This window comes from Rhea pennata, chromosome 3 (assembly GCF_028389875.1).
Source record: "Rhea pennata isolate bPtePen1 chromosome 3, bPtePen1.pri, whole genome shotgun sequence".
NCBI lineage: Eukaryota > Metazoa > Chordata > Aves > Rheiformes > Rheidae > Rhea > Rhea pennata.
In genome coordinates, this window is record NC_084665.1 from 78,991,101 (window position 1) to 79,011,500 (window position 20,400).

The following is a 20,400-nucleotide window of genomic DNA, read 5'->3' on the forward strand; positions in this document are numbered from 1 at the left end:
TTCTCTATCGTAAACCTTCAAAGTTGAAACAAATCTCACAATATCTAGAGCGAGACAAAACTAGCTATCACAATTTTTAAAGATATCTATTAAGATCCACTATAAAGCCCCACTGATTCCCTCAGTGTGCAGGAATTTCTTGCTGAGATACAACCATAACAATCATTTTTCTATGCTGCCCTTCTTAATCTCCTGAGTAAGCATGGTTGGCATTTTAGCCAGAGGAACTCTAAAGAGGCACTATAAAAGTCCACTTATAAGCATATTTTGAGGCAGAGACTCACTCAAATTTTGAGCCTTGTAACTGTCTGTCATGTGGTAGAAGCACAGATGATTTAATTGCTACCTTTTTTGTAATTTCTATACTTGCTAGATTACCAGAAGGCTCCCAGTATCTAATGAATATACACAGCACAAAAGATGCCTAACATTTCTTGTTGCTCCATCTCTTCAGGTACGAAGCTTTGGTGCCTGGCAACATCGAGTATGCTGTAAAATATCAAGATAAGGTATATATTTTTGAAAGTGAAAAAAAACTTCAGAAGTTTATGAGGTGAATATCAATTCACATTTTAATCTTTAATCATGTCATAATTTATACATCTTGAAAATCCTTACTTTTTCTTTGGTTAGGTTACCAGAGAAGTACTGGAATTTGAAGCTTCCACGCAAACTCCCTCCAGTAAAGGAGCCAATACTACTTACTGCACTCCCCTTAGCTGGATACCTTGAACAGGCTAGTTTTTGCTCCTCTATATTAAATCAAATTTTTAAAAAACATGATTTTACAAGGTATAACATACCACATCCAGTTTGGGGTGGAGGAGGTGGAAGTAGCTTTTTAAGTGTATATAAGTATTATTTTTACTAATGGGATTATATTTAATTGAAAATAGTGTTCAGGTAAGTACTTGCAATATAGAGAGGAAATTTTAAAAAGCTTTAAAATGATAGACGCTTGTAACTTCGATAGAAAAAAACAAGTAAGACCATCAGAGGGGAATTATAAGCTGCAACACTGCATGATGAGTTGTGACTCTTTATCATATCTAGTATGATTATATTTTGCTTTGATTTTTAATACACGTTAGACACAAATCTATCAGGAATGATTTAAGAATAGCTGAGTATGCTTTTAGACAGGAATAGGAAATAAAAATGATTCATGGTCTCTTCCCTCCCAATTTTCTATTATTTCTGTGATCTACAGTTCACTGGCTTAGATAGCACATTATATTGTTGGATTTTCATAACAACAGGATTAGGCTTTTAATTGAGATCTCTGTAATGGTCCTTAAAAATGCTTTATTTCTTTAGGGAGTAGCAACTTCTCTAATAAAAGCTCTGAATGAAGTAGGCTGCTTAAAGCCAAAGTTTCCATTCCTGAGTGTAAGAAAAACTGCTCTGCTGTTTGTGGCCTGTCATTTAAAAGGTAGAGTATAAAAATAACACACTATAAAAATAACGAATCAAATAAATGCAGTAAATCATCTGCTGTAACACTGATAACTGATTTCTGTAGTTTTCTGATGTTCAGTTTGGAGAAATACTACTATATACTGATTTAAGTACACATTGCCAAGTCTCGTGGGAATGTGTAAGACCCAAGGAAGAAAAAAAGGTTAACAAGATAGCTAGATATTTTGTGATCTCTCATAAAAATATGAGATTTTAATGGTATTTTATCACCAATCACCTCCCTGCCTTGGAAACATTTCTAACATGCATAACAGTAGCTTGAAACAAAAAGCAAAATTGTGTTTAAAACTAGATGGCACCATAGTTTAAACTAGTCTTGGACAACCTGAACTGTCTTAAAAATTGACTGAAATCACTGTAATAAAGACTGCTGAAATGCTTAATAAATATGAAGAATGGCTGAATGCTTCTCTTTTTCCAACTGTATCAACTCGTCAGATAAAACTTATTAACGAACCTTGCCTTGCAGGTAATCTCAGGACAGCTTTCCGTTCATATGCATTTTCCAGAAGAGGTGGGCAAAATATTTAAATGAGGTCTAATTGTTTTGAAAAGCAGCTTTTCACATTGAACACTTTTCACTTTCAAGATCAGTTTTTTTGCAAGAGCTCAGCATTGATATACTAAATTACACAGTATGAAACAACAGATGCCCATGCAGATGTAATTTAGATTTTTCAGTTTTTACCATAGTGAAATGAAAATATATTTATCAGTCTGTTTATTTGTGAAACTATCTGGGAAGATTTCAGTATTAATAGGACTTGGAGTATCAGTATGCAGACTATTTTTAACTCTCTATCTTTTCAATTTAATCTATAGTCTGATCACCTTATTTTTCAGTATAACAGATAAACAGTCCACCATTAAAATTGTGTGACTTGGACTGAGCCCACAAAATAATAATAAGCTGTCTCATGGAGCTGCCAGAGGTTAGGCCTTCTCCTTCACTGAGGAAAGTTGTTCAAACTTTGTCTTCTGCGTTTGTATCAGCTGTTGGGGGAGGGCGGAAGGGAGGTGGGGAGAATTTCAGTCCGAGGTAACAGTTGCAGCTAAAACCTCTACCAGCCCAAAGAGGGTCAGCTTTCAGGATTTCAGCAGCCTAGTTTCAGCAGCTGAGTGGCTTTGCTGGAGATTTCTGGAGCACGGCTGTGCCACTTCTTCAACTATCAATTTTGTCTTTTATAAGGCAGCATGTTCAGCTGGTAAACTTTGTGTTGCTTCTTGTTATTTAAACTTTTGCTTATCCTTTTAGATAATGCCAAATTTTATCATTTTTCTAAAGTTCTTCACATTCTGTGTTTTCCCATGCAGTTTCTAGAGCCATTCAGAATTTTCTTGGACTATTACAGATTTACGCTAGCGTAGCTTTGTTAAGGATCACCACTGAATAATGCAGGCACACTATATGCCCCTATACTTAAACCTGCAAAATTATGTTTTTACCCACCATAGCTTGTTTCATTCACAAAGAGTAGTATCATTCTTTTGTTAGTACCACTTTGCTAACATACCTATATGTCCACTCCAGGAATAATTTGCTCATGTATTGTATCATTCCATTATTAGTGCTGGATGAAGAGCTGGCTAAATTTGTGGAAGTACACAAAACTCCTCTAATGCAGTAACAAACAGTTTGACCATAAGAATCTAAGAATACAAGTTACCCTATTCTAAACCTGAACAGAATTGCTTCTAACTTTGAGAGTTCCAGTGTACTCCAACATGTCCCTTGCAAATATATTGTTGATTATAATTGTGTGTCTCTTCAGAGTAGTCATGAAGTTCTTGACCAAAAAAATTGATCAAAGTGCTTCATAATGTGGTGTCTTGCAATATTTTTAAATTCTATCTTTTTCTGAAGTAAGATTTTGATATCTTCAACTTCACCCCTTCATTTCACACTTAAATAATGGAGAAGGAATAGTGGTTGTAGTTTCTCCTGAAGCTTTCTTAGCAACAGTACTGGATTGTTTTCAATACCCGAGAAGAGTAGGTACAGGCCATCAGTCACAAACACAGCATTACTCCTGGAAAAGAGTGGAAACGGTATCTCATTATAGTGATTCAGTGTCCTGATGTACCCCAAAAGATAGCTTAGAGCAGGGAGGTAAGGAAGAAAGGAAACAACAGAACTTTCATTGTAAAATTCCTGGCCTTGAAATGTATGTTCTCTTCTGAACTATCAGGGATATATAGTCAGCTCTTGATTTCATAGATTAATTGTGCCAAGGATGCAGAAATTCCTAAGACAGCTCTGTGCAGAGCCTGTTTGGGTCCAGGCCAACACATCAGCTTACAGATCATGGTACAAAAATATGGTCACCCTGCTTTCAGTGAGCTCAGGTCTAGGAAAAGTTCAGCTGTCAGAGGGAGCTCCAGCTGGCTCACCACCCTTCCATCCCATGTTCATTGTGGAGCACAGGGAAAAGCAGCACCGAGAAAGCTGCATAGCCCAGCGCAAAGCAAACTGGAGCACAGTGTGAGTAGTATTAAACAACAGGAGCGACATTGGCTGAGCTGAGCTACTCAAGTGTCTCCACAATAAATCCTCCAGCGTGCTGTTCTCTGAAAGAGCGAACGGGATTGGACACAGCACAGCATGAACGCAAGACACAAGCTCAGGTGCACTGTTGTGCCCAAGTAAAAATCTCCTCCTGGCCCTGGAGTTTAGTGCAGGAACCACCTCCAGTCTAGGCAGATGTATGAGCTTCGGCTCTGTGCAGCTGGGCCGTACCTGGATTGTCTCCACACAGACCCATTTTGATGTATGCACCACAGTCCCTAATAACCACATTGTTTCAAATTTGCATTGTCTAGTATATCTCCAGCCCCTCATTACCCAAAGAACATGAAGCTGAGGGTAGCTGAAAATATATTTACTTCTTTGTTTACCAAAGCCTTGATCTTTCTGAATATTGTTGTATCTCCTGGAGTTATGAACTTCTGCAATAGCAGACAATTTCTGTCGTCGTTTTGGAAACAATGGACATGGGCTATCTGTGCCAAGGGTTTTATCCGTACAAAGAGTAAAACTAGCAGGTGTAGATTTGATCTGTGCTTTAAAATTTCTGTATTGTAATTCCACAGAATTAACATAGGACACTAATATATTCCTCAATTTCTTGCAGCTTATAACCCTAGAAGCTCAGAATATGTACGGAAAAAGTACAAGAGGAAACTGGAGCAGTTCATCGATCACTGTGAACTCATTCCCTATCTGGGAAGGAAGATGACCCGCAAATACAAAGAGCCTCAGAGCAGACCCATTGACTTCGATTACAAACTACAGGTGTTTCTTTCCCTTAAAGATGCAAGCCCAAGTTTTGTTTAGTTTGCGTTGACTGTGTATTTTTATTCAAACGCTGATTTTTATGAACTCAAGGAACGTAACTATCTGCTATCATCAACTGCTCGTGCAAGGCCACCCCTGGAGCTATGATGTTACGGACGCAAAATGTGATGCTTTCCGTCACTAGTTCGTTATAGAGAGCAATCTTACAAAATCACAGCTTGCTGTCTTAAATTGCGTGGCGTTTAATGTGTAATACAATAATCCACGCACTTGGGAAATGCGCATTTTGGGGAAAATACGTGAAGAAATTGCGCGCACAAGTGCGAGCCTCCTCCTCGCCCCCCACTCCCTCCCCGAAAGAGAGCTCGGCCGCGCGGGGGCGTGGCCTGCCGCCAGGGGGCGTGGCCTGCCGCCAGGGGCGGGGACTGACGCGCGGGGCGGGGCCTGTCGGGGAGAAGGGGCGGGGCTTGCGCGGCTCCCCGCGGCCGGCTGTGGGTGGGGCGTTGCGTGCTGCGTCACGGCGCATGCGCCCCGCGCGGGGCAGGAAGCACGGCGCCGCCGGGGCGGTCTCCGGAGCGAGGCTCGCGGCTCGCGCGGTGAGTTCCGGCTGCCCAGCCGGTCCGGTCCGGCTCGGCTCGGCTCGGCTCGGCTCGGCTCGGCTCGGCTCCGTCCCGTCGGCCTCTCCTTGGGCGCCGCCGCGGGGCCCGGGGGCGGAGGAAGAGCGCGGTAGCGCGGCCGGGCCCGCCGTGGCGCGGAGCCCAGGCCGAGCCGCCTCGCGTGACGCCGCTTGCCCCCCCCCCTCGTTACCTAGCAACGCCGAGTCCCCCCCCCCCCCCCAACCCCGCCAGGGCCAAGTGGGTCCCTGCCCGCGCCGCCCCTCTCCCCGCGTCGGGCCGGGTCAGGAGCTGGGCTGCGCTGCGCTGCTCGGGCCAGCGGCGGAAAGCGCTGGTGGTCGCCGCTCGGCACAGCCCGCCAGGTGTGCTGGAGCGTGTCCCCCGGGCGTGCGGGCGCCTCCCCGCCGTGCGCAGCCTTACTTGAGAATACCTTCCGGGTGAGCCCGCCGCTGGGGATTTTGTGGTCCTGGCGTTAACGATGGCATCGTGTGACTGAATACAGCTTCCTTGTGGGGACACAAAGCAGGTGAAAAAACAAACAAAAAGACAGCTACTATGTCCCTCAAGGCTGAGACACTTGCAGCCTTGGTTTAGGGCATTCCAGCAGCAGCAGGCCTGCACCCTCCAAAAGCTAAAGCTCCCAGATCAGCATGGCTCTTCTGTTAGTCCAGCACCAAAGCTCCACCGTGTACTTCTTAGGCTGCTGGAAAGGGCTAAAGAATCACTTGTTGCCCCCTCAGTAGTGTTTAGGTATCATCTACTTGCGGTGTGCGGTGTTTCTTACAGCATTCCTTCACACAGTGAGAACTATTGTACTTGCTGTCTGTTGTATTTATGTTACATGTTTAATATAAGAGTTTTATCATTTAGGATGGCAGGTAGCTAATCTGTGTTAGATTTGGCTCAGCTGATTCTCTCAAAACAGATACTATGGAGGAGACACACCAAAAGTATTTTTATCTGGTAGATTGTTATGAAATTGCTGGTTTCTTTCTTTCGTTAATTCTTTTGACTGAATTTGCAACAAAAGAACTTTAACAAGCCAAACTGATGGTTGATAGCTAGCATAGTGAACTCTATTTTAGACAGAACTCAGATCTGCTATTTTTCCGGTTTTATTGCCCATATCTATAGGGTAGGAATTAGTAGGTAAGTGTTCTGAAAGAGAAGTTTTCAGAAGGATAGAACTGGATAAAACAGGGCATGGAATCCTGCAACGCCAAAATCAGTGATTTTTTTTTTTTAATCATTGATTCCAGGATTTCATGGTTTTGTCCTGAATAATCTGAAATGTGGCATCCTGTTATGGTGAAGCTGCGATTGATTTTTCTCTATTTATTTCCACCTAAAAGAGGAGCTATGAACAAAGAGTTCTTTTTGTTCAGTTGTTTTGGTTGCAAAAGAAGGGGTTTCAGACAGAGCAGACATTTTGGCTACTGAACAGTTCACAGTGCATCAGAGCTAAAAAAATGAAATAGCTGGCACTAGTTCTAATCTGAGAAGAAACTATCCACAGCCATAGCTTAAGATGTAAAAAAGACTTCTTGGAGAAGATAATCTATATTAATATTAATGTTAACTTTTTAAAGATAGTTCAGAGGCTTCAGAATTGCTTCAGAAACTATTATACTCTTATTAGCTTGTAAAGGAAATAATACTTGGTGTTCTATAATGCAGACTTCTAAAATATTTCTTTATTAAAGCTATTCTATCCTTGTAGGTACCTTCTTTCATATTTGCAATAAAAATGGCTGAAACTGCTCCTGATGCATCTGAGAAACTGGTCGTCATTCACTCCAGAGCTCACAAAGATACCATTCTAGCTAATTTTGAAGAACAAAGGAAGAAAGATTTTCTTTGTGACATTACTCTGATAGTGGAGAATGTTCAGTTCAGAGCCCATAAAGCTTTGCTCGCTGCCAGCAGTGAATACTTTTCAATGATGTTTGTAGATGAGGGTGAAATAGGGCAGTCAATTTACATGTTGGAGGGAATGGTTGCAGACACTTTTGGAGCACTGCTAGAATTTATCTACACTGGTTATCTCCATGCCAGTGAAAAAAGCACAGAACAAATTCTAGCTACTGCACAGCTTCTAAAAGTGAATGACTTGGTATGGGCCTACTCCGACTATCAGGCCAGCCATAGCCCAAGTAATGCACTACCTGCTCCATCTAGCAGTGGAGCTTCAGTAGCTATTATTGCAAATGATGTGAAAAATGGAGATCCACCAAAGCGAAAGCGAGGGAGACCTAGGAAAGTCAAGAATGCCCAAGAAGAAAAATCAGGAGCAAATTCTGCTGAAGATGTGCAGCTGAGAGAGAATAATTCCATGCAAAATAAACAAAATTTTTTGAAAAAAGATATTGCAGCAGAAGAAACAGTTGTCAGTGAACAGGTGCCTGTGAGGAAAGATGCAGAAGAAATTGAACGTGCGTGCAGCTCAGAAGATGCTGTGGATCTGTCAACTGAGAAAGATGAGAATTATGATCCCAAATCGCAAGGAATACAGAGCACTCAGAGCCGTTACAGCAAACGCAGAATAAAGAGATCAGTCAAGCTAAAAGATTACAAACTTCTTGGTGATGAGGATGAAAAAGGACTGGCAAAGAGAACTGATGGGAAAAAAAAGCGTACAGGTTCTGAAGCTCGCTGTAAAGACTGTGGCAAAGTATTTAAATATAATCACTTTTTAGCTATTCATCAAAGAAGTCATACAGGTAGGCATTAAGAGACTACTTCTTTTGATTTAGTAACTTATTGCTAAATGCAAGCCAGTTGTTTTAAGTGTGAGTTGTTGGATCAGTGTGCTATTTTGGACAGTTCTTGCTGGAGACAAATTAGGTATTGCAGGTCTCTTGAGACCATGCTCACTATTTTCTTCTTGCTACCAGGGCTCCTAGACTTTCTGTGTCTTACCCTAATTGCAGTTTAGTTAAGTATTGATCTATTAAAACATTGAATTATATGACAACACCTTAAATAATTATTTTACTGCTACCTGAATCTTGTCTGTTTTTTAATTCTCCTTTTCAATACTCAAAGGTCAGTTTTTAATATGTAACACATTGCAATGCATCTCACTATCAGCTTAGAATATCTAGTGAGGAAATAATGCATTGATATTTACATTTGTAAATCTTTTGCTTTTAGGGGAGCGCCCTTTTAAGTGCAGTGAATGTGGCAAAGGCTTTTCCCAGAAGCACTCTCTTCAAGTCCATGAACGGATGCACACTGGAGAGCGGCCATACACGTGCACAGTCTGCAGTAAAGCTCTAACAACAAAACATTCTCTCCTGGAGCATATGAGCTTACATACAGGTAAATATTCCAAGGCAAATGTGGTAACCTCTCACCCCCAGATATTTGCATTTCTGAAAAACAGTGTTAATGATCTCTCTCATGTGTGGTGATTTTTATGCTCGCTTTGGATGTGGCTTGTATTTTAATAAGTGATTTTTCTTTACAGGGCAGAAGGCTTTTACATGCGATCAGTGTGGGAAATACTTCAGCCAAAAGAGACAGCTCAAGAGTCATTATCGAGTACATACAGGTATAATGAGCTTGGATTGTAGAGCTGGCTGATTATCCGTGTTGATTTGTCTTTGTAAAAGTTGACTAAGGCTGTGAATGGTCTTCAGTGATATGCTTCGGACTCTGTTACTCTGATGTGTAACAATGAGTAGTGGAGTAGTGGAGAAAACACTGAACAGGTATTAAAAAAAAAAAGTCCTCTTCAGTTTACTGTCTTTCTAAATATATCTGATGATGTGATATGAATTTCATTGTATTTGAAAAACAACTTGATTATTTTAGTCTTGCTCATTAGTTTATATAAAAGCTGGGAGTTTTATACAACAATTATGTCCACTGCCTGTTGTGCAAATTGCCTCATAATTTTCCACTGTTTTAGACTAGCAGTAGCAAACAAGCTGTGAGACGTGTCCTACTCACTTCTGTGCTAGAAAGATAGAGGTTAGATTATACACAAAGAAAATGGTGGAGAAGCTAAGAATTTACAAAGCTTCAAAAGCAAGTGGGTTTTAGGGTGGGCAGGAGTCAGTACTCTCTCTTCCCTTAATAGGATTAAATAGGGAAATGGGGTTGAGTAATTCTGCTAGTTTAAATAGAGAGAAGACAATGAATCACCTTTTGTTTTCTTTCTATATTAAAGTGGTTATTTTACAGGAAAGTGCTATAACAAAGATCACTGAAGAGATACAGGGGATCATTTATGCACTGACACTTTTTTTATTATTGCGACAAGGCCATTCATTGCCGGAATGTAACCAGTGTCGTCGCAAATTCATGGATGCAGCTCAGTTAAAGAAACATCTAAGAACACATACAGGTAATATTGTCCATCGTGGCTGCTCCTTTTTTTTTTTTTTTCCTTGAAATAACACAGACAAAACAATATGTTGGGCATGACCTCGTATCTGGGGGATGAGCTTCTGCTATACTTGTATATGGAGATTTATGTATTTCTAGTGAAGAGATTTGACATCAAGAATACATAATAAGCACAAAAAGCTCATATTAAAAACATCCCACAAGCAAGGTATATTATAAGAAGAGCTGGTTTTTTTTCTGTTGTTAGAAAGTCTGCAGCAGAAACTGCCAATTAGCTCTCGTGTGATTAAATTCTGGAGAATTTCATCAGGAGAGCCACATCCAGCATGTATTGGCTTGAAGGGATGTAAGTAGTTATAGAAAGTATACGTCCTAAATGATTTAGGCACTCCTGTCTGTGAGGGATGGGTGCTTACAAAAGCAATATTGAAAAGTACTATTTCGGTTTACATTTTTATTATGCTGTAATAAACCAGATGTAGGTAGGAGGTTGTCTGGGAAATATGATTTAATGCAAGGGTGTTTTAAGAGACTTAGGGCAAAGTGAGACTTGAATGGCTGGATATCAGGAATAAATAAATAGATCTGCACTGTCATGATAACTAAGTATAGGCATCTTAAAGCAGTTTGCTTTGAATGACAAATTTGTAAGGGATTTGTAAATAACTTCTCCTTTTAAAATAGATATAAGCAGTGGCAATTGTTTGCTCCCCAAAGTAAATTATTCTTAATTACGTTGCACTCAGTTGTAGTAAAGTATACACAACATGATCTTGTTCATCTTATTCATGTTCTTAGAGAAAATAACATAGCTGAACATGATACTTTTCAATATTTGCTTTTATGATTTTCTTTAAAGTCCCTAGGATATGGTAGGCTTAGGACTTGTGATTTGGAGATTTTTTTTGATGTATCCAGGGTAGCATTTACTTTCAACAATTGTGAATATTGTATTTTCTCTTGAGGACATAGTGTGTGTTGACACGCACAGTAATTCTGTATATGAAGCTGCTATAGTTCTGTAAATATAGTGGAAAACGAGTATGGTAGTGGGAAATGAGAGGAGGAAGTATAGTAGCAAGGTAAGTTGCAAAAACAGATAGACTAAGATGAGTTCTAGCACAAACAGAATCGCAACATTACTTGCTTCCAGAAAAGACAGGCCAGGTAGCAGTATTGTCAGTGCAGAAATACCTTTTGATTTGTCCCTTCTCAAACCTTGAGAAATAAAGTTCTGAGGAGTTTGGGTTGGGGGGAATGTTGACATTGATGGTATTGCCTGCTTTGGCAACAGTTCTGTAACCTTGTGTGTCATGTGAATACAATCTAGCTTTGAAGTTAGCCCTATTTTCAGCAGGAGGCTGGACTGGAGGTGCCTTTCAACAAATTTGCCTATGATTCTCACGTACTTCCTCCTTGTCCCCCAAAGCCATACGAAAACTCCTAAGCATTGCAATTCTATTCTATGCTAAATGTGAAAATTCCCTGGAAATTGGCTATTGCCTTATCCTCAGTTAGTTTCAGTGCGCTTGAACAGTGTGAATTACCACAGTGGTGATTTGGATTCTCATATTTAGTGTCTTAAAGACACTGAATACAACAGGAAAAATGTTATGATATGAATTAGGCTTTGTGTGGTTTTTTTTAGATTGTGGTTTTTTTTGTTTTTTTTTTTTTTAGTTTGCTACCTTTTAGTGTGTATTAATTTGTGTACCTTTTTGTTGTTTAATGTAGACACTCTGCTTCTACTTAGGCACAAGAGTGTAGTAAAAACCCAATTATCCAACTTCTGATGACTCACCATAAGTTAATTTTTACCACACTGGTGTTTCCTCATGCATAGGCTCCACTCTAGGCCTGTGATATCCTTACAGGAAGCTAGTCAGCCTGTCAAGATAGTTTATTCACTTTTCAGATTTGGAAATACGAGCTGACTCATCTGCGTGATGCTGAACATGGGCCTGGTGTTAATGTCTACTAGTTCAGCGTCAGCCCTTTTCAAACTTGTCTGTTCCATGTGCAGCCAGCTTGAGGCCTCTGCACCTGTGTCACAGGCATGTCTTTTATTGCTCCAAGGGCGTGGATCACCTAATTCTTGATCTTCAAAGGGAACAGTCATCAGAAATATGCCTTTAAAATTTTATACCTTCATTTAACTAGTGAATTCCTTCAATTTCAGAAATTCGTATTGACCCATGACAGAAGCATGAGGATTTGACTGGCATTTACACTTGATAGTGTGTACAGAGATTTAAGCATAAGAGGCATAACGTGTTTTTATGGATAGAATAAAGAGATTCAAAAGATGATGATTCTAGGTCTAATAATATTTCATTGTAAAATGTTTTTGAATAAATTGATGAAAAATGCTATATAACAAGTGATGACAAACTTCTTTTTGTCAGGCGAGAAGCCATTTACTTGTGAAATTTGTGGCAAATCATTCACAGCTAAAAGTTCTCTTCAGACTCACATTAGAATTCACAGGTAGAGTATGTAACTTGTATTCTGGCGTATGTATGTGGTGGTTGTTCAATTATAGAATGGTTTGATGGATTGATATAGATGGATTGACTTAAATCTTTGTTTAATCTATTTTAGTTTAGTATTTTGGAACTGATTAAAAAATGTAAAGAGTTTGATGAGGAAAACTTATGATATGCTCATGGTGCTTTCACATATCTTAAAAAAATATATTAAGTAGCATTAAGTATTAGTGTGTCTTTTAATTCAAGACATTAAAAGGTTCTTCCCTTTTTGTGTATTGTATCTATTCATTAATGACAATATACTTACTGCTGTATTATTTAAGAGAAAATTTTACTATAAGTTTTTGTTTGACAGCAGCAGATCAGCTACGGTGTAAAAAGGTTATTGGAGAGTTTTCATGTAGTCTCTCGTGTCTTTAACTTCATTAGTTAATTTTACTCATGTCAACCTGATGTATTGTATAAAGTCATAACAGATCTGAAATCAAAGAAATACTGTTGTAAATCTTACATAAAAGAAAATAGTTCCAATAAAATACCTTGTCCTCTAGAGACAGACATCAAGTTAAGATGTAGAGACTTAATGTCAGTTTTCTTCTCTTTTAAAATACTAGCTGATTTTAAAATCTTAACATTTTTAAAATAATCAGTGTTTATAGTTGTATAAAGTAAGTTTTTGCATCTTTACCACCTTTTTGGATGCTTTTGTCCATTTTCTCATGCCAAGATCTAGCAGCATAGAATTTGTACCTTCAGTATGACCACAGGGAGGCAGTTCTGTTATCTTGGTAGCTCTTGAGTACATACTAATGAAAATATTGTTGTGCAATTCTTGAATATCAAATAGAAATATTGAGAAAGTCAAATAGAAAACATTTTTAATGTGTCCATTTTAAGTGCTTGTGATACCGAAAATAAACGTTTAAGTCTTTCAGTGTATAGTAAGTTGAGAAAAGCAGTACTTTCAAAGCGATTCTTTTAATGAGATCAAATTATTCTTTTTCAGAGGAGAAAAGCCATATTCTTGTGGTATATGCGGAAAGTCCTTCTCTGATTCCAGTGCTAAAAGAAGACACTGTATCTTACATACAGGCAAAAAGCCTTTCTCCTGCCCAGAATGTAGTTTGCAGTTTGCCCGTCTGGACAATCTGAAGTCTCATTTGAAAATTCACAGCAAGGAGAAGCAGTTTCAGGAGGCGAGCAACGTTCCAAGCAGCAACACTAATTCAGAAGAGGTGAGAAACATTCTTCAGCTGCAGCAGTATCAACTTTCCACCTCTGGAGGGCAGGAGATTCAGCTACTGGTTACAGATGCAGTACATAATATAAACTTCATGCCTAGTCATAATCAAGGTATTAGTATCGTTACGACGGAAAATGCTCCAAATATGACAACAGAGCAGGCTGCTAATCTCACACTGCTTGCTCAGCCACCACAGCAGTTGCAGAACTTGTTGCTTTCAGCTCAGCAGGATCACGCTGAACAAATCCAAAGTATCAATATGATGGCAAATCAAATTGAGACTGCCCAGCCTGAACAAATGCATGTTATCACTCTTTCCAAGGAAGCACTGGAACATCTCCATGCTCATCAAGGACAAAATGAAGAAATCCACTTAGCAGGATCTTCGCAACCAGCTCAGCACATGCAGCTGACTCAGGAATCAAGTCAACAATCTCACTCTAGACAAGATACAGTTTCTTCACATCAAATCAGTGATGAACAGAACCAAAATGTACACGTTTCTGACTCCCATCAGCAATTGCTGTCAGTAAATGAGTCATCTCATGAGCATCCTATTCAAGACCAAGCTTTTTGAAATGCTTATTTGCCATCAGGAGGGCTAGGCTATAGCATACTTCTCATCCAGGCAGTGATTACATGTATCACACTTCCTTTTGTACAGCATCATCTGTGTGAAGATGCATTTCTTGCTGTGTTTTTTTTTTTTTTTGATGAATGGCATTCAGTTTTCTTAATATTATTTATTTTAGACTTTTATTATTCCTGATAGGCATTTCTCCACTAGTTAGTCCATACCTCACAAGTGATTAATACCTTTTTTGTGCCTCATAAAATTTATGTCTACTGAACAGATATTTGGCCCCCTACTGCATTTCAGTGTGCATCTCCAGGGAAGTGTGCCTTGCCACTTTAAGTATTTAAGTGTTTAGGATATCTGCTGATGAGGAAGCATAACTTCTCTGATGGAATCAGCATTACCTGAACTGCAGTCAGGCCTCAGATAATCAGTATTTTTTGCAAAGATGACACCATTATGTCTTATATTTAATGAGCTTTCTCTCTCCAGGTTAATGTGTAACTTCCAGTGTGACCATTCCCTTAAGTGCATTTTGATTTACTGAATACCAGATTTGTTTATGCTTTTGGTTGGAATTGTTGCAGCCTTTGACTGGCTCTGGTTTGCCCCTTTTATTTACTGTATGCTGTAAGAATTTCATTTCTCAGAGAAATGTTTAAACTATTGCACTTAGTATAGAGGTGAAGAGATGCGGTGGTTAGACTGGACAACTTAAAAACCCAAATTCTTTAATTCTACCACTCACTGGGTGACTATAGGCAAATCACTTGACCTCTGTGCCTTAGGTTCCTCACCAAGGAAGTGGGGATAATGCTCATGCATTCTGCCGAGCACTTTGAAGAGCTTTTGATGTGGAAGGCACTGTATATGGAAGTGCAAAAAACCTTTCCTGATAAGGCTCAGTCTGAGCTTAGGAGCTAGCTCCCAATTAAAGCGTTATTTTTTTGTACTTTTGAGAGCAGAATGCAATGTTACTTTTAATATATGTAAAAGTTCATAACTTGTTGTGGAGATTAATTCTGACTAATAATGAATGGAATCGCTTCAAAGCATAATGAGCTATATAAAATGGGGCATATCATGTTGAAGTTGTACAGGTATTTTGGTTGACTCTATTAGATGTGTATAAATTCAGTTTTCAGTAACTGACTGCTTAAAAAAAAAAAAAAAACAGCTGATACCTTAATACAATGCTACATTAGAGTATATACTCTGCAGCTTCAAGTTCAGCTACTGATCACATCTCACTTAGTGTACTAGTGTGTTAAAATCCAGATAAAATGCCGTTGGTACTTAAAGCAATGTACACAATTCTCACTTAAGTTTAAAAATACGTATTTGTGACTTACATTGATATTGGGGTATATTTCTGGTTTTAACGAAAGGAAAATCTAAAAATTAAGGAATTAGCAGGTGAATTTAAAAAACAAAAAAAAAAGTATGTAGGCTTATGACTGACCAGTGTGTGCCACTGGCACAAAGTTCATAGAATGATTTAAGAAGAGACTTTCAGAGGTTGTCTAGTCTATCACTGTTGTTGTGCAATTGAATTTTGCTCAGAGGATGGCATTACACGACCTCTCTTGACCACCTGGGCCAGTATTTGACAATTTTCAAGGTGAAAAAAATGTTTCCTTGTAGCTAACTGGAATTGTCTGTGTTCCAATCTGTATCCAGTGCCTCTCATCCTATCATTACACCTGCAAGAAGTGTCTGGCTCTGTCTTCTCTACAGCCTCCCCTTAAATGAAGGCAACAGTAAGATCTTCCCAAAGCCTTCTCTGAAGACAGACCCAGCTCTCTCAGGTTTTCTTTGTACATAATCTGGTGCAGTAATCTCGGTGGCCTTGTGCTCTGCTCACTCTAGTACATCAGTGTTTGTCCCCAGTGTCTGGGGAACCCAAATTCTGGATGCCAATCAACATCAAAATACAAACTGTTCAGCTGGTGCCTGAAGATGTGCTGCTGGAATTTGAGGGTGTCAGGTTTTTTTCAAAGTACTAGATCAGTTTTCATGTAAATCAACGATGAAGGGTAGACAGTGAGAATAAATTAATACAAAAAATTACCTCCCACAGCAAAACTGCAGTTTGGCTTTTCACTTTTTTTTCCTTCCCCCTTCTGGGAATGGAGAAATACTGTTTGTATACTCTGTGCCACCAAAGAGAACCAGCATGTTCTGCTGTTGTATTTTGGAAGCCTGAAGCCTTGATGCTGCAAGAACAAATGAAAAACAGTGAAACTCATTATAACATCCACAAAAATCCTGCTGCTTAACTGTATAAATATTTAAGATTACAATAAATATTCTGTTACATCTTAACAATTTTGATTTCATCAAAAATACTGTAATGTGGAACCGTAAATACTGTCTTACCATGAGTTTACAGGAGCTTACACTGAGTTCTTTCTCTGCCATAATCTTAAGGTGTGAATCCTGGAATGCTTAAAAGCTGGTTACATCAAAAGTTAAATTCTAAGTAAATTAACTGTTAAATACTTTTCTCTTTTTTGAACTTTAATTTGTACATTGTGAAGTTTTCCTTCCAGGATAAATATAATGCTACAGTTAGGTTTGAGCCACAATCATGTAGTGATTGCTAGCTGCTTTCTCATAGCCAAAAAAGATGTTTTGTTTTTCAAATTTTCTTATGCTCTTATTCTATCAAATTACCTAACAAGCAGTGAAGAGAGTAACTTCTGTGAATAGCACAACAGTGACTAATCTTGCACTCTGCATTGCTTAAACTGTCAGCACGTATTTTAGCTTGCACTTGAGAAATGAGAAACATGTTTCTCATACCGCAAATGTTGCTTTTTTGACACCATTGCTTTCTTTGTAGTGAATAAATTTCTATTAAAGATGAAAATAAATCCCTGTTGCTTGTGTGCGTTTTTTTTAGGGCTACAACTAAAGCTTGTGATTGTTCTGGATTTGAAAGGAAGCCCCTTCATCTTTGTTTTTTATTCTGGGTGCCATTAAGAACTATTTAATAACAACAAAAAAAGCATGCCTTGCATGCCTTTAAAACTATCCTTCAAAGCAACTCCCTAAATATCTTTATCCTTAGGTGAATAAGGGGATGTTGACCCTGGCATCTATCTTGCCAATGGTTTGGGAAAGAGATTGGCTTGCATGTCTTTATTTGCAAAACACTTGATTTTACTATTCCTGTCTAACTTATTAGCCATCATGATCTCCAGTTCCTGAGAGGCATTTCCTGAGACTCAGCTTATTGTACTGGGGGTGTTCTTGGTCTTCTCTCACCTCACCTTATATCAAAGCAAGTATGGGAAGTGTCTCTAGCGGTTTCTACCCATTTGCAGTGATCATGTGAGCGCACCAGCCTGGTACACCTTCCGTCACCCCACATCTTGCACTGCTCTAGCACAGTGACTCACTGAGCCTGTAAGGGCAGCCCCAAGAGAAGCCAGGTCTCACTTGGGAGCAGCTAGAAGTGCGCTGGTTTGCAAAGAAGGTGCCCCACACGTTCTGGGTGTTAGTCAGCGGTGCCTCTTCTTACCTTCCCGTGGTCAGATGTCCTGCTGTGTAGGCTTTTCCCTAATTTCTCTGCTTCTCCAGGTTTTCTTCAGAGCAGGGAAAGAACTGGTAATTCTGTACTTTCTTCAGCTGTGGTTCCAGGACTTCCCTTATCTATCTGTTAGGACATCAAAGCGCCTGCTTCTCCCAGGCCTGCAGTCCCATGAACTCCTGCAGTCCCATGTGCTCCCTCCCACTTTTCAGATCTTCCGTAAAAGATTGTGGATGGTGAATGGTTTTTCACATCAGTCAGGCGACTGTTCATCTCTGGCCAAAGCGGCTCTTCCTAATGTAAGAAAACATCCAGACACGCTCTAGGTGAACCGGCCTCTCACTTTGGTATGCTTACTGCTCATTTTTGGCTAATTTTTTAATCTTATCTACTGAAAATATGTTTGGAATAGCAGGATGCAGAGTTTTACTTTAATTAGCAGCTATTGCCAGTCTCTGTCCTACAAGTTTTTCTGACGTTCATAATTGTAGCTCACTGTCTGTACAATCCTGAATGGGATCAATTCTCAAATGTATTCATGGGTCTTCTCCTGAAACCCTCTCGATCCTCCTTATCCTTACCTTTAAGGTAGCATGACTGCAGGTACTACAGCAGTCAGTGGGGGAATTTCAGGTGGTTGTAGACTGCCCTATTAACGTACCTTCAAAATCAGGTTTTCCTTTGGGTTTTCCTTACATTTCTTGATAAAGTTGTGCCAGTTCCACCTTCCACTCAGAAGGCTCATCTTAGAGAAGTGTTCCCTGTTCTGTGAGCTGAATCTTTTCTCGTTCCCTGACGCGAGGAAGACCTTCTCCGAAGTCCCCCACGTTGCTTGCTTCTACTGCTGGGAGATGCCACAGTTGCATTTTCCCTGCGTAGTATCCGTCAGATGCTTCTGGCCGCCCAAGGACCTGGGCCAAAACGGCAGTGGTGGCCGGGATGCCTGTCGTCAGAGCACGCGTGGTTGCGGTTCAGCAGCTTCAGCGGAGGAGCTGCACAGTGCTTCCTCTGCAGGTACGTGCTGCGAGGCCGTCCAGCGTCTGCATCGCCGAGGAGCACGATTCCTGACACAGTTTTTAGCAGGACAACGCTGCCGTCGTTAGCTGGTAACGGGGCCCTGAACGCCCCCACCGTAACGCCGCTGGGTGACGCCGCGCAGCTCTCCTGCCAGAGCAGCTTCGTGGAGGGGTGGTGGTGGAGGGGGGGGGCTCTCTAATCACTTTCTTTTTTAATTAATCCAATCTGCCTTTCTGTTCTCTTTCTCGGTTTCTTTGAGAAAAAGCTATTACGGACCAAAACGAACTGAAATGGCATGGCAGCAGGTGCTGCCAGGTGGAGAGTTTTGGCGAGAGCAAACCGCTCCGAGCAAACCGCCTCGTGCCCCGCGCCGGGCGCGCGCCCCTCGGAGAACGGCTCGGCTCCGCGGAAGCCAGCCGCGCTGCCTCCGGAGGGGTTTCGGCAGCAGCTTTCGCGTTTACTGCCCATCACCTTGCGCCTTCTGTAATCTTCGCTCTTCCCCAAATTAACACCGCGCAGCGTCCCCACCGCCGCCGAGCCAGCCGCGAGCTGCGTGAGCAAACCTCCCGGGAAACGCTGCCCGCCAGCAACCCACCGCCGCCGATCAAAACCCCGCGGACGAGCGGGCAAACAGCATCACGCTGTCTCAGAGAGCTAACGGAGAGGGCGGGAACCGGCCCCGCCACCCAGCCTAGTATTTTGGCATTTAATGCTTCTGACAGCTGCCAGCCAACTGATGCAACAGATTTTAATGTTAGCTGGATTACAAAGTGACGTGAAAAAAGTGAAGAGAAAAAAAGAATGGATAGAAAAAAAGTCCATCATAAAATTTTAGAAAACAGTCCTATACAGCTAGAGATATTATGCTTGTTTGACTACTTTTTTTTTTTTTTTTTTTTTTTGCTATTAATTTAAAAGGAGGAGGAGAAAAAGCAGCGTGTTTGTCATTAGTTCCCTTTCTTGTCCCTCCATGGCAGTAAGAATTTCCACACCTAGAAATTATCTGTAAGCAGTAAGAACAGATATATAGAGATATATAGACAGATAGGTAGATAGATTGATAGATACTTATATATGCATTTAAGAAAATGGAATAACAGGAGCCTGATATATATGCATGTACAGAATAAATTAAATGTTGGGAACAGAACTTGTGTGTAAATCCAGGCAAGACTGGGAACTATATCCGTCAGTGCATTTTTGAAAAAAAATATGCAGTTGATATTGCTATGGTTTTAATACGCTTTACAACGCAAAAGGGAGGAAGGAGGCATTTTAAAAGGCCTAATAAACTTCAGTTGTATTAATCTGTTTCAAGCTAAAAATATGTGGGCATAGAGGAGAAATAGGTATCTAAAAGAGTATTTTCTGGAGTGCTACTTATTTTCATATTCCACTCTGGGTTTGTTGCTTCTCTTTTTGAGTTTACCTAAGGCTGCCATAGAAATCATTGGCCATAGCTGGAGCCATACGGTCTCGCTGCTAAAATTAGGGCCACTGAAGAGTCATGCTGCTCTGCCCAGGGGGAAGAAACCAGCTTTCTCCTTCGGTGTTTAACCACAGCATAGAAAAAGCAGCTGTAGCTCAACGCGGCGGCTTCTTGGAGGTAGCTCAAGCCTAGGCTTGTTCTCAGCCACCCAGCGCGCGTGTGTCTGAACGAACGCCGCCTTGTCCGTAAGAGGATTTCAAGATGCTAAAAGGGCAATTTGGATCTGCTAAAGGCAAGGTTTGTCTCCCGTAGCTGTACCTCTGCGCTAAGCTACGTCCTGTGATGAAAGCAGAAATCGCAGCAAGAAGG

At 40.5% G+C, this 20,400-nt stretch overlaps 2 protein-coding genes across 7 annotated transcripts in view; both read left to right on the plus strand.

The window, feature by feature from the left end:
• AK9 (adenylate kinase 9) overlaps window positions 1-4,813 on the plus strand; it is a 72,272-nt gene extending 67,459 nt beyond the window's left edge. Inside the window, 4 exon segments of the mRNA XM_062570971.1 lie at window positions 455-553; window positions 634-736; window positions 1,318-1,432; window positions 4,611-4,813. Of these exon segments, the coding sequence (XP_062426955.1) occupies window positions 455-553; window positions 634-736; window positions 1,318-1,432; window positions 4,611-4,813 (520 nt within the window).
• A 506-nt stretch (window positions 4,814-5,319) lies between these two features.
• On the plus strand, window positions 5,320-16,930 carry ZBTB24 (zinc finger and BTB domain containing 24). Of its 6 annotated transcripts, none has more exons than XM_062572657.1 (7): window positions 5,320-5,370; window positions 7,109-8,108; window positions 8,542-8,709; window positions 8,858-8,941; window positions 9,563-9,739; window positions 12,147-12,228; window positions 13,237-16,930. In XM_062572657.1, exons 2-7 carry the CDS (start codon window positions 7,136-7,138, stop codon window positions 14,048-14,050), a joined length of 2,298 nt encoding a protein of 765 aa, XP_062428641.1. In that variant the 5' UTR covers window positions 5,320-5,370; window positions 7,109-7,135; the 3' UTR covers window positions 14,051-16,930. The 6 variants fall into 6 exon arrangements, with proteins under 6 accessions (XP_062428641.1, XP_062428644.1, XP_062428645.1 ...); XM_062572660.1 differs by having other exon boundaries at window positions 9,656-9,739; XM_062572659.1 differs by lacking the exon at window positions 5,320-5,370 and adding an exon at window positions 5,854-5,914.
• Window positions 16,931-20,400: the final 3,470 nt, after the last annotated feature.